We start from the raw sequence: 13880 nt of genomic DNA, 5'->3' as shown, positions 1-13880 counted from the left end.
TTTTTTTTGGTAATTTTGTGTCTTTTCTATTTTTTTTTTCTCTCTTTCTTTTTTTTTCTTTGAACAACTTTCTCTCAAGTTCTTCGTCGAGTTCTCTTCGTTTTTCTTACTTTTCTTCTTCTTCTTTTTTTTTTTTTCTTTTTATTTATCAATAACATTATAATAGGCAGTGTTCGTTTGAGAAACTGCTACAAGAACACGCACACACGCATACCCATGCACGTACGCACGCACACACAAAGACATGAATCTTCAATAGAAATTGAATGTCTAGAATAATAGCACGGCTTTTACACGTAGCTTGAAACACGTTTGACGCGACATCGTTTTCCTTTTCCTTCCTTCATATTCTTTTTTTTTTCTTTTTTCTCTGTCATTTTTTTTTTTTGGTTTTTCTTTCTTTATTCCCTTTTTCGAGCTCAAGAAAAGATCACTGGACGCATGCTGTACGCCGTTACCACCCGGAACGGATTGCGCGTTCTTATTTGTTTGACGATTAACGTTTAGCAGAAGAGAGAATGCGTCGTACTAAAAAAATATATGTATATATGTATATATATGATACATATACGTATGTATATATGCTTATTATTTTGTTTCGCGTGGAACATCCAACCGCGAAAAATTTCAGGCTCGCCATCGATACGTACGATCGCGTCCGCCCGTATTGAAGCGAAACGTGTCGCTCGTTAGATTAAAAAAAAATGCCCGCTCTATCGCGCGCGTCGTCATCGTTCTCTACGTCATTAGCGTCCTCGTCTTTGTCTTCACGTTCTTTTTCTATTTTCTTTTTTTTTTTTTTTTTTGTTGTTTTTTTCTTTACTTTCCGTACGTTCTTTCTTTGCTGTAGTCTTCTTTCTCGAGAAAAATCGGTGCTTACAACTGCGATCGGAAACGAAACCCGAGAATTTTGCTCGTAATCCTTCGCTGAACAGTTACTTACGCTCGTGATGAAACGACGGCGATTATTAGCAAAGCACGTACTATCAAAAATCAATAGAGTCCCAGTAGAAACGATATCACTGTACACCGTCGTACAGAGTCGAACAGCAGTGATAGAAACAGTTTTATAGTGAGCGATAGTAGCAGCGACACATTAGTAACAATTGCAACAGCAGCTGATGTGTGTGGTTTTGTGTATGTATATACTCATGTATGTGTGTGTATGTATTAGGTGACGTACTGTTCTTTTGTACTCGTTTGCGTGTGTTGCGAGTCGAATTGGTATGTATATCTGTCGGAGGATTCGCGATTTCATTCACGATGAGGCTTGTTCTCACTGTTGACGACCAGGCGACCAGAGTCTCGGTCTGGCAACCGGAAGAGAGAAGGTCCCACGATCGCCGTGAATCGGCGACCATCAAAATTAAAGGTCCACCGGTAGCGTGGTACATCGGACGATTTGCATCGTTTTTATGCGAAATCACAGAATGACGCAGCATCTGCAGTATCGCTGTCGTGATGCTCCCGCACTTGGCGGCGGTGTCACTGGCGCGAAGTACGCGTGGACTTTGATGTTGGGCAAATGTGTCTGAAACAAAATCACCGGATGGTCTTTTAAATAAAAAAAAAAAAAAAAAAAGAAAAAAGAAAAAACAGAAAGCGAACGGAATGATTTTGAAGTTTTGAAACGCCATTTTGTCAACTTCATTAATAAGAGTCGCTTTCCTTATTAAAATGTCCCGTGATCTTTCCCCCCCTTTTCAAAATCCGTTTTAACAATGCATTTTTTTTTTTTATCGAGTGTTTCGCATTTCATTTTCATGAAATCGCATATTTTGCGCAATCGTGCGAAATGCTGTTAAACGACATGAAATTTAATACAACTAAGGCCTAATTAATTGGCGTGTGAGTGCTATAATAAATACAATGATGTGCCAATGCCTTTTGTAGACATTGTCATAAAGTTTCCTGCGTTTTTTTTCTTTTTTATCTCTCGGGTCTTAAGTTATACTGCACAGAAATGACGACTGTTACGAAACGACGACTAAATAATTCAGATTGAACGAAGGCAACGTGAAAATACGATGATACATCAATCTTCTTGGGATGTTTTGAAACAGCAGATAAGACATTTTAACCAAGGAAAGAGATTTCATCTGTTTAAGGATTTAACATGCGACTCGACTTGCAAGCGATATGGAACCGAATAGCGTTTAATCCATTTGCAACATTACGACAGACTCGTATCACCGTATTCTATATCATTGATCATAATTCATCAAACGAATCACAATTTATCCCGATTGAAATATTTACTAGTCTCCGTTAATATTAACTGATTGTAACGAAATGTCAGAGTGTATAATTGATAATGCATATTAATTACGAATAATTATAAATGTAAAATACTTGGTTGCTGTTCGCAAAGTAGATAGTATTCACAAAGGAGTCCACTTCGTGATGCAAATGGGTCAAAACTCTCCACGTACAAGCGAAACGCTATTTCCGATAGTGCGTTAATTATTTAATTAGAATTGGCGATAAGCACTGAGAGTAGAAAATTGTCCTATGCAGGAAAAGGTAGGAAAGGAAAACGAAATTACTCTGAGTCTACGTATGCCAGCTCTGGTGATCAGTTGACAATCGTAAAGCTCGATGCGCTCGAGATTGTGACACGCCTGTAGAAGATGATCGAGGCTAGCATCTGTGATAAGGGGGCAATTGTCCAATTCCAGCACTGCCAGATGTTCCGCTGCGCACGGCGAGAGAGCCAACTGTCGGATGCCTTCGTCGGTGATCAGTTCACAGTGAGACAAACTCTGCGTGAAGAAAGTCACCGATTTCGAGAAGTTAGTTAGTTTCCTCGCTTCGAGAGATATCTCCCGTGTTTATAACGCGTACAGTCTCAAATTCACGGCTGCATTCTCGCCAGAGGCAACTATTTGCTCCTCGTTGTTGCACACTTCGAACAATATACCCGATAGAACGTTTGGACTCTGTTTCGGTTTTCAAAGCGATATTTCGTTCTTAGCGACAAGTTCTTTTCTTTCATCTCTGCTACTTCGAACGGAAACGGATAACAAGAGGAAACGCGAAGGAACGTCGAACAACGACATTTTCAAGAAACACGAAAGTTGCCGTTAGAAAGTTGCTATTTCAACGAGGCGCAGCTCGAGGTTATTTAAATTCACTTACCAGTTTCTCCAATCTTGGACAGCCCATGGCCAGGTGAATGAGCGTGGCATCTGTTATTAAAAGGCACTCCTCCAGATCCATCTTCTCTAGCAGTCTGCAGTTCTGAAACGCGAGAAAGAAACCCGTTGTCTAGACACTGGTGGCCTGTTTCGAAGCACGGCAAGCACGTATCAGTCACGATGATCAACTCACTTTCGCGAGAGCCTGAAAGCCCGCGTCGGTGAAATGAGTGCAAGCCACGCATTCGAGCACGCTAAGGAGCGGACAGTGTTGCGCCAACGTGACCAGAGACGCGTCTGTTAGATTAGGGCAATTCGACAGGCAAACATAATGCAACCGTGGACATTGTTCGCTGAGTTCTCTCACCGCGTCGTCCGTTATCTTCTGTAACGAATCCATTTTCATGAACCACGCTTTCAAACGGAGGAGTTGGATTTCTTTAAAAAAAAAAAACAGGTTCAGCGTCGGAAATGAGAGAGTAGAAAAATCTTTCGACAAGTATTCCGGACAAGAAGCAGTTTCTAGAATTCATCGTGGCGAGCGCGGCGCGTATCGTATTGATATTCATTACGACGCTCAACTTGTAATCATCGCGCTCGTATTGCCTTGCTCTTGCTAATTCGATCGTAATTCCTGAAAAGAATCGCATGATTCGCGTGACTTATCTAACTATGGTATACGACGGGCCTATATTCTAACAAACATGATGTTGAAGCAATTAAATAATATTTTCCAACGAAGATTTTATCAATTCCATTGGTAGTTTTGACCACTTGCGCCGGCAACTGATTGCGAACCATAACGAGTGACCAAACCATATACAATAAATTCGTCGCTTCCTTTTCGAACTCGACGGCACGATATCACTGGATAGAAATTATTGCGAATTAATAAATTTATTATTTGTTTTGCCTGGGTTATACTTGAATATACTTGAAACTAAGAAAATGTTGCAATTTTGGGACAAAAAATACTCGACGTGCGTGGCACGTCATTCCAGCGCAAGAGGTTAATTATTATGAAAATGTTGCAATAAACATGATAACGTGTAAATATTATTCGCGGCCTGCAGATTCTTCGCTCATCCATTAAAATGACGGTGCGCCAGACGTCAGAATACGCATCAACCGTAACCGTAGTAGCCTTAGAAACGATCTGAGAAACTATTCAGGTAATCGAAGAAAGAACAAGCAAGCACCCTTCCTGGCAAATACGAGCGCTAAAAGATGGAAGTCACGTTAATTGCGTTTGCATGTACCCTGCATTCGTGCAAATTGATCGCCTCCAAATTGGGGCAGTAACGGGCCAGACATTTGACAGCCCTGTCTGTTAACTGACGGCAGCCTCTGCACAGAAAGCTACGGAGTTCCGGGCAACCTCTCGCCAACGCTTCGACACCGTTGTCGGTAAGTAACTCACACCAGGACAGGTTAATGTGAGTGAGAAGCGGACAGCCATCGGAGAGGTCCTTGAGGGAAATGTCCGTTATCTCGGGACACGAGTCCAAGTTCAGTCGTTGGAGTTTCGAACAGTATCTGCTTAGGGCCGCGCAGGTAGCATCCGAGATCTTTTTGCACTGGCTGAGGTTCAGCTCCTCGATGTTGGCACACGACTCGGCCAACGTACGCATCGAATTGTCTCCGATGCTCTGGCACCCTCTGAGCGACAGCTTCCTCAGGAAACCTCCGCATCGTTTCGATATATTTCTTATGACCTGTTCCTGCGTTTCCAACACATTTTCCGGTTAGAGGAACACAACAAACGAACGACATTTCTCTTTTGACGATGAAAAACGCGTTGCTCGCCAGCATTACAGGCTTTCGTCGCGAGTCGCAACGAGTTTGCAACATTATTGGGACCCGAGTCTCGGCGTTTCGAGATGCTCGTGATAAACGCGAGCTCGATATTCGTTCGAAATTATTAAGGGAAAGAGAAACAGCGAGGTACTTGCCCGGGTGGCAAGCAACGCGTCAAAGGTTCGATTTACCTCCACGTCTCGTTGGAAATCGAAGAGATCGATCCTCTGCCAATTGGATCCGTCGAGCGCCAACACGTTCCAGGCTTTGCTTACTTGCGCGCACCGGCACAGCGATACCACGTCCAGATACGAAAAAATTCTGCCAATAGTACGGCAAAATTACGTTACACACCGTTTTTCCCGCCCTGATTATTATTCTTTCGGGGAGGGGGGAAAAAAACTTGCACCATAAAAAAAAAGGAAAAAAATAATCGCAGCAGCAGCAACAATAACAACAACAACATCAACAACAACAACGATAGTAACAATAACGACAACAGTAAAAAAAAAAAATTTTTAAAAATAAGAGAAGAAGAAAAGCGTGTCAAGCTAGATGGTAGGGTCTAAATCAGGTCTAACTTAAGTCTGTAACGTGTTACGATACCTAAGCAGCAATTCTTTTGGCAGTTTCTTATTAATCTGCGCCTCGTCGTCATGAAACACCCATGTTAGCTGCAATCAAAAAAAAGAAAAAAAACGGAATCGGAGTGAATTCAGTTCCGGGCAATTGTCACTTGGTTTGGTCCGAGATCGGACGAGATGTAATATACATAGTACATGGTACACATCGGATCGAGTCCGCGGCAACGCGGACACGACGAGCTTCACGTTCGAGAAGGACAGTGACAGCGTTTAGCTGATGATAACGCGCGAAACGAGAACAAAGTGGCATGCGTGAGAGTACAAGTTGACCAACCTGCATGTAAGACTGCTTCATGGTCGTGACAGGGTTGTTGTGAGTGTGCGATTGCGACGTATAATAACCGGCCTGATGATGATAATGGTGATGATGTTGGTGATGATGATGATGATGATGATACGATGGATGCTGTTGCCTCCACCATTGACCGCTTGCACCGGAATCCTCAACCGCTTGTACCCCTTGCCCGACTTGGCCCCCTCCTCCCACGCCTACGCGACTTACTTTTTTCTAAAAAAATCGATCACCATCGATTATCATCGATCATCGAACTCCTGTGCGTGCACTTCCTGCTTAAGCAGACCAATTAAAATCAACGGCCATAAACCACGCAGGTTAAACCCTCGCTGTTTCACTATCTTTCTTTCACGGGTACACCTTTTCTTTTTCTCCTTCTTCTTTTTAACGTTTCTGATCTCTCGTTTTGATAGGAATACAAAGAATTACACGCACGAAACGAATGAACAACGTGATAACTGATGGTTCGTTGATTTTCTTATTTTTGATACCGATTCGAAATTGAAAAAGGGAACAACCTCCTAGGTTTCAAAACTCGCAGAGATTTGTAAGAAAAAAAAAAAAAAAATAAATAAATAAAAAATAAAAAAAAAATAAAATCGGAGGCGTAGCTAATTTTATGATACGATCAATTTGATGTACTTAGCAAGAATCAGAGATCGATCGACAGTGGATTTGATATTTCGAAATTTCTCCGAGATGATAAAAGACGAAAGTTCCCTATACCCTTTCGATGCTCCACGCGCGTCCCGGAATTTTTTGAAAGGTTCTCTCCCCTCTAAGTAAATTTTCAAGATTGATACCATCAATGCAGATTAATTCTTATCAACGGAGCGTTCCTATCAACACTCGTCGAAGTTAAGGAGAAATCAGAGCGGTGCATTGAACCGTCGGTCGATCGATTTTTCAGGCATGAGCTAAAGCATAAATAGCATAAATAGTTAATTGCACACGGGCGTATGTTAAAAACGACATCCTTTTCTAAGCCGGCAATCCGTCGTTCGCGATGACGGAACGCTCGCGGGATCAATACGCGATCTGTCTATCGATCCTCCTATAAATAATGTAGTTCGTAGTTTCGAATCTTTCAACGCGAACAAAAAAAAAAAAAAATAAAAAAATAAATGAGAATCAGTTAAATAGGAATTGTTCCGATTGTAGAACGTCGCTCCTGGCGTGCTAATAACTTTGTTCAACGTTTCATAAGTAATACGGGGAAATAAGACGAAAAGAAAATCGATCTCAACAGGCAATGCAACAGTTTTCCAATACAGTTTTCTATATCCACGGGGTCCGTAGGTCTACAACGTTTAATTCTATTTATTGCATATCGCGCTTGTTTGTGTCTGTATTACTTTTATACTTGTATTATAATCTGTAGTACTATGGAATCACATTACAGGACTAATTTAAAGTAAGTAAATTCTTGGTATTTTACACTTCGCAACTAAACCATTTGAAAAACAGAATTCTACAACGAGCTCAGGGAGTTGATGAATTTTTAATGAATCGACGCTGGGATTTTTGGGGAATTTCGAACTTTTCCATTGTGTAATGATAGAAACGATCGGCGAGGGATGAGCCGCGAGATAGATTGCGTTTGAAATTTTTGCCTGCGTTAGTTTCGTGCCAGTTTTCTATACATAAACGGCATGCAACAACGAGGACTCTTTAAAGTTCGCTCACCTACCATGTCACCTGCATGTGACCTTCGATAACCTTGCGATGTAGGTCATTGAACTCGTCCTAGCATCTAACATTTTAATTTTTCGACAAGGCTTTTTCTTTTACTGCTAATATCTATTAAAATTGACATTCGTCTTACGCTTGCCTTGCGTTACTCGAGTAAATCATTGGAAAATTGGAAGGAGACATCCTCTTTTTTCATCAACACTTTAAGGCACAAGTTTCTATAGTAAAGAAAATGTTACACAAATGATAAAATACACAAAAAAAAGTAAGGATTTCTATTGGTATGATTCTATCACGTATGATAGAAAATGATCGAAAATTACTAAAAGAAGAAAGTAAATTAATAAACTAAACAGATACTGTAGAAAGTAAATTAATAAACTAAACTAAACAGATTACGACATAACATAAATCTCTGTATTTCCAGATTTGAATCTTTCTAAACCAAACTATATAAAAATCAAGATTAGATATTTAGAGACATTTACCGCAGACGTATGCTTGAAAAAAAAAAAATTAGTATAGCACGATACTTTCTCGAGCAACTTTAATTATTATCAGCTTGACGATTTTTAGATAACGATTCATCCTTAAAATGCGTAACGTTGCAAATTAATTTTAAATTAATTTAAACGTCGTTCAAGGGTTAAAGGATACAGCGAATGATTTCATTTCTCAGACTGATTCTTTCAGTAAGAACGTTCGAAACTTCAAGACGATCGCATCGAGATCGATCCGTCGTTCGATCGGCATTTCCAACGTGATGTCACTTGCGAATACAGCTGTCCGACGAATCCCTCCTCTGAAATCATTTCCTCGTTGCGCAAGCCGATACCGAACATCGTATCGATTTATCGCGCTGTTTACACGCACGATCGCGTTGTTCTTCTCTCTCTCGACGCGAAACGAGACGACGCAACGTTCTTCAACGCGCCACCGATATATTTCTTTCAGTTTTTTTTTCGGAGAAAGTCTAGGCCAGAACGTGATCGGTTTTTTCAATGATTTCTCGCGCGAAATCGGCGCGATTCACGCCGATCGTTGCACGCTAAAACGCGATTTAACGACGGCGCCGAGACACCGAGCACGTTTATTATCTGAGAGCGAACCGCTCCATTTGATCCCGAAGAGGAAGCAGCCGGCGAATCCCCTAAATCTACCAAGTTCAAATTATCGTAACATCCACGGCGATCTAATTTTACTTATGGATTACGTATGCTTGTGCAATTCTACGTGTTAAATAAAGAAAAATGGAGCCAATGATGCGAAATTTGTTTTATCAGCTAGAATGTTATAATAAGTTTTGTCATATATATATATATTGGAACTTTGAATTTCTCAGAAATATATAAATATCCCGTCTACGAACTACGTGGCTCACGAAAGTATTTGAACACTTGACGCAATGAATTTTCATGTGCGACATAAAGCATTTCGAAGACATGATTGTATTGGTGCATATAAATGACGTTTAACGCAAATTATATATTTAATATTATTTTTTTCACATAAGTAGAACACTCTATCGCTGATCGTTTCAATCTAGCCGAAATTAAACGAAATCAAATATTCAACGTTTCGAGTCTATCGAAAATAAAATTTTCGATGCGAATTTGTTATTCTTGTTAGTCGTCTCATTCTGATTCACAGGATTGTTTCTGGCTTCAATTGCACCGCAGATTTTTAGAATCGCGACATATTGTCGATAAGATAAAAATCGTTCAATATTACAGTATTACAGTTATAGAAGATATTACTCAGAATCTCTTTCAGAGCCTGGTAACGTATTTCCATATTATCGAAATTGATCAGATTGGTGGGCTGATTCTAAATTGTAATTACCGCCCAGGTACGACGATTCCCCTCAATTTTTTGGTAAAGTTTTCGCTCGAAAATATTCAAGGGGGTGAAACACGATTCGTTTCACAGGACATGAACCGTGAAACGAATCGTTAGAGACGGAAATCTGAACAGCCGAAATCGCGAGACCAACGTCATAGATATCTTTGATCCGGAAAGCGCGCCGTTTCTGTTTACACACGTTGAGCCACGTTAGCTAGCCAGATAGACCACGGTCAGCCAGTTTCCCTCCAAATCCTGCAAGGTTGCAACGTGCTCTTGCAACAATCGGGAATAGCACCGCATGGCGATACCACGTTCCTATCCGCGATATACGTACGATGACAAAAGGGAGCGACGAAGACGATGCAGATGGATACCCAGATTCGTTGATCCGTGGCACTTCGACGCGGAACAAGGATTCGTGCGCGTAAAAGCACCCACACAAATGAAATCTTGCACAGACGGAGGGATAGAGGGGGTTAGAGAAAGAGAGAGAGAGAGAGAGAGAGAAAGAGATAGCTGAAAGGTAGAGTGGGGGAGGTAGGGAATGACAAAGACGCGAAGAGGGAAAAAGAAACAGTTTCGAAAAAAAGGGTCGATTTTTCATGATAACTGTTCGATTGTTTAATCGGCGAGAAGAACAACGCTTATTGACATTCTAATAGCGTGTAACGATCGTCGAATGAGTATAACCTGAACAAGGAAAAAAAAATAAAGAGAGAGAGAGAGAAAATAATACAAAAATAATAAAATAAGACAAAAGAGAAACGCAGTATGAGAGAAATAGGTATAGTTAGATAAGTTAAACTGAGAGAAAGAGGGGGAGAATGAGAGAGAGATAGATAGATAGATAGAGAGAGAGAGAGAGAGAGAGAGAGAAAGCGAGGTACGAACCTCGTTGACAACGACGATATTTTTTTAGTTTACATATCGACATATCCATCGAAGATGGATGGAAGTAACCCATGTCAACTGATAGAATAACATGCTTTAAGACCGAAGCCGCCGACGACAACGACAACGACAACGATGACGATGACGATGACGACGACGACGACGACGACAGCGACGGTGACGACGACGATGGAATAAACGAGAAAAACAATGCGCGAAGTGTGGGAACAAAACATTGTTCGAATGTGCTGTTGTCGTTTCAAGGCACGAGCTTGTGATGATGGCGATGACGACGATGACGACGATGACGACGATGACGAGGGAGACAACGAGCCTGACAAAGACGCGAACAAAGACGAAGAAATCGAAAGGGAACCGAGCCGAGGTACAGAAAGAAAGAACAAAGGATGGAGTTGGCTAGTTGTTGGTTGGTCGATCAGAGAAACAGAGACGGTAAACGAGAAGGTGGGAAAAAGACGCAGGGACAGGGAGAAAGATGGAAAAAGAGAGAAAGAGAGAAAGAAACAGCGCGAGGTGATAGAGGCAGGGAGAAGGAAAGAGAACGGAGATGGGAGATATACGCGAAATGGTAGCGATGAAAAAGTAGGAATTCGTTTAATGTTCGCGGCACGATGCATCGTCGAAACCGTGTTGTTCACCGTTGATTTTGGTTGTTCGTCGTCACGGCAAGAAACCGTGGCACCGAACGAGAAAACGTTGCCAAGCATTACGGAGGCCAGGGGAGCGGATCAGCTGTTCGCCTCGACAATGACAACATTGGACACACGCACGACCCCCCCGTATAGTGACTTTGACGCGCGTTTCACAGCCAGCCCTTTTCCTGTCAGACGATCCGTTGACTTACCTCGAGCCTGGTGCGCCCGGAGTGTATCATCCTTTTGCGTCGCGTTATTTTGCAAAGCTTACGGGAATACCCGCACCGTTTTACAGAAAAAAAATGTCGCGGCCGAGCGAGCAACTACGCTTCGCGAGAGAAATGGCCGAGTCTACTGAATATGAGCCGTGCCGCCGTCGCTGGAGGGGGTAAAGGACGACCGATGCATTTTCCCATGGATCCAGATCCATCGCACCTGATTCGCTCTTCTAACCCGACTTGGCGACAACGCAGCCAATCTCAACCCTTCCAACCATTGTTTACACGCTTCTCATTGGATCGTTATTTTTGAGGGAGCGCGACGAAGACGTACATCGCCGATGTAACGATGCCAGAGACACTCGCGCTGCATTCGTAAGACACGTGTTCTATGCAACTGCACGATCGACTGTTGTTACCTTTCGAATATCGTTTTTATCAACCATCGATAACACCTTACGGGGTTGCGAGTTCAGGGATCTGAAGTATCGACATAGTAAAAAAAGAAAGAATCACTGGTTTTTTAGCGCACTCTACGTTTAAAGAATGGCGAATTAGGGAATCACATATAGTGAAACGATCGAGGTTGCTCAAGTAGTGAATGCGCCATCAATATGATTTTTTTAAAACCATTACAGTATTGTCAAACTTTCAATACCGAAATGTAACGCTAGTAACTAACCGAAATCATCTTACTACATACATATATGTCAGAAAGAGCTCTATGCATGTTTTACGGATTTATCACTACTTTTAAATGGCACACAAGTGCAATTCTTGATATCGTGGTTATACTTAGATCTATGTTTTTAGGAAAGATTTAGCACAAGATGATGGTCAAGGTAGAGTTATAAATGATATAATTATATCGATATAATGATATGATTATATTGGGAAACAGTTGGATATGTTTCCCTTGAACTTTTTCCACCTCGATCATCGAGCTACCCGAAATCGTCGGGCACCCGAAACCATCAGGCTACCCGATCGAGCTCGCTCGACTTTGTGAAAGCCCGACCTGAACAATCGGGTATCTGAAATTTCAGGTACCCGCACACCCTTACACTAGACTCGTCAGCGAGGATAATGGCGGCGATACCTACCCCAAACGCTCGGTTTGTTAGGAAATCTCTAGCATGAGCACGGATGGTCACCCATCATAGAGGTGTTACCCACGCTGCACGCTTAACCTGTAGATCGCAAAAAATCTACGAGGTTACAACTAGGCTAAGCGACATCCACTTGCAGCTTGTAGTGTTCGTATCTTGAAAATTTGTATATTAAGTAAAGACTGGAGGTGCTGGCTTACATCACTTGCAAATTTTCGAAAATTTTTCAAAATAAAGTATGTTTACACCAAAAAAATGTAAATAAACATTGGAAACCAAAACAAACAGACCAATGTTTGCAAACAAAGCAAAATTTCAAAGTTTCCGAAACTCCGACCTCAAATTTTCGAAAATTTTTGAAAACAGTGTGTTTGCATCAAAAAATTGTAAATAAACATTGGAAACCAAAATAAACAATCAAAAAAATGTAAATGAACATTGAAAACCAAAATAAACACACCAATGAGAAATTTCAAAGTTTTGATATATACATAAATATATATTACAATTGCTGTAGTTTATTAAGTGATTTATTATGCAATGAAATCATCTACAGCACGTGTGGATAGTTCATACTGGGTAAGTATGGGTAAGTATTCATATGTTAACTTAGTTTTAAGTAAATTATTATGAAATCATTTCTAACACATGTGGATAATTCAAGGATCATAGGTAAGTATAGGTAAGTACTTTTGCGGAAATTCCGAAAAATTTTGAAATTTGGCTTTGTTTGCAAACATTGGTCTGTTTATTTTGGTTTCCAGTGTTTATTTACATTTTTTGATTGTTTATTTTAGTTTTCAATGTTTATTTACATTTTTTTGATGTAAATACACTTTATTTTGAAAAATTTTCGAAAATTTGGAATCGGAGTTCCGAAAATTTTGAAATTTCGCTTTGTTTGCAAACATTGGCCTGTTTATTTTGGTTCCCAGTGTTTATTTTCGTTTTTTTGATTATTTATTTTGGTTTCCAATGTTTATTTACATTTTTTTGACGTAAACACACTTTATTTTGAAAAATTTTCGAAATTTTGAAATCGGAGTTTCGAAAACTTTGAAATTTCGATTTGTTTGCAAACATTGGAATGTTTATTTTGGTTCCCAGTATTTATTTACGTTTTTTTGACTGTTTATTTTGGTTCCAACGTTTATTTACATTTTTTTGATGTAAACACACTTTGTTTTCAAAAATTTTCGAAAATTTGAAATCGGAGTTTCGGAAACTTTAAAATTTCGCTCTGTTTGCAAACATTGGACTGTTTATTTTGGTTCCCAGTGTTTATTTACGTTTTTTTGACTGTTTATTTTGGTTTCCAATGTTTATTTACATTTTTTTGATGTAAACATACTTTGTTTTGAAAAATTTTCGAAAATTTGAAATCGGAGTTTCGGAAGCTTTGAAATTTCGCTCTATTTGCAAACACTGGTCTGTTTATTTTGGTTTCCAAAGTTCATTTACATTTTTTGATTGTTTATTTTGGTTTCCAATGTTTATTTACATTTTTTTGATGTAAACACACTTTGTTTTGAAAAATTTTCGAAAATTTAAAATCGGAGTTTCGGAAACTTTGAAATTTCGCTCTATTTGCAAACA

The 13880-nt window shown here is 40.2% G+C and overlaps 2 protein-coding genes across 4 annotated transcripts in view; one reads left to right on the top strand and one right to left on the bottom strand.

The window, feature by feature from the left end:
• Nucleotides 1-788: 788 nt before the first annotated feature.
• LOC122537139 (F-box/LRR-repeat protein 20) lies at nt 789-11331 on the bottom strand. 3 transcript variants are annotated; one of them, XM_043670112.1, is made up of 9 exons: nt 11167-11331; nt 5853-6086; nt 5541-5608; nt 5126-5255; nt 4397-4858; nt 3331-3522; nt 3139-3240; nt 2547-2762; nt 789-1531 (listed from the first exon to the last, which is right to left on the bottom strand). In XM_043670112.1, exons 1-9 carry the CDS (start codon nt 11194-11196, stop codon nt 1424-1426), a joined length of 1542 nt encoding a protein of 513 aa, XP_043526047.1. In that variant the 5' UTR covers nt 11197-11331; the 3' UTR covers nt 789-1423. The 3 variants fall into 3 exon arrangements, with proteins under 3 accessions (XP_043526047.1, XP_043526048.1, XP_043526049.1); XM_043670113.1 differs by having other exon boundaries at nt 3331-3519; XM_043670114.1 differs by lacking the exon at nt 5853-6086.
• LOC122537138 (balbiani ring protein 3-like) overlaps nt 9171-13880 on the top strand; it is a 10314-nt gene continuing 5604 nt past the window's right edge. Inside the window, exon 1 of the mRNA XM_043670111.1 lies at nt 9171-9180. Within this exon, the coding sequence (XP_043526046.1) occupies nt 9171-9180 (10 nt within the window). The remainder of the gene's footprint in view (nt 9181-13880) is intronic.

Source organism: Frieseomelitta varia, unplaced genomic scaffold (assembly GCF_011392965.1).
Source record: "Frieseomelitta varia isolate USP_RPSP 00005682 unplaced genomic scaffold, Fvar_1.2 scaffold_89, whole genome shotgun sequence".
NCBI lineage: Eukaryota > Metazoa > Arthropoda > Insecta > Hymenoptera > Apidae > Frieseomelitta > Frieseomelitta varia.
Note: the sequence above shows the minus strand (reverse complement) of the source record. Positions and strands in the feature narration are given on the sequence as shown.

What these genes read in the sequence shown, in the direction of transcription:
- LOC122537139 (XM_043670112.1), bottom strand. Translation starts at nt 11,196, where the DNA reads ATGATACACTCCGGGCGCACCAGGCTCGAG. An exon ending in TCAATTTGCACGAATGCAGG is followed by an intron (nt 3,523 to 4,396) that starts GTACATGCAAAC and finishes GATTCGTTACAG; the next exon opens with AAGATAACGGACGACGCGGT. An exon ending in CTGGCATACGTAGACTCAGA is followed by an intron (nt 1,532 to 2,546) that starts GTAATTTCGTTT and finishes ATTTTGTTTCAG; the next exon opens with ACACATTTGCCCAACATCAA.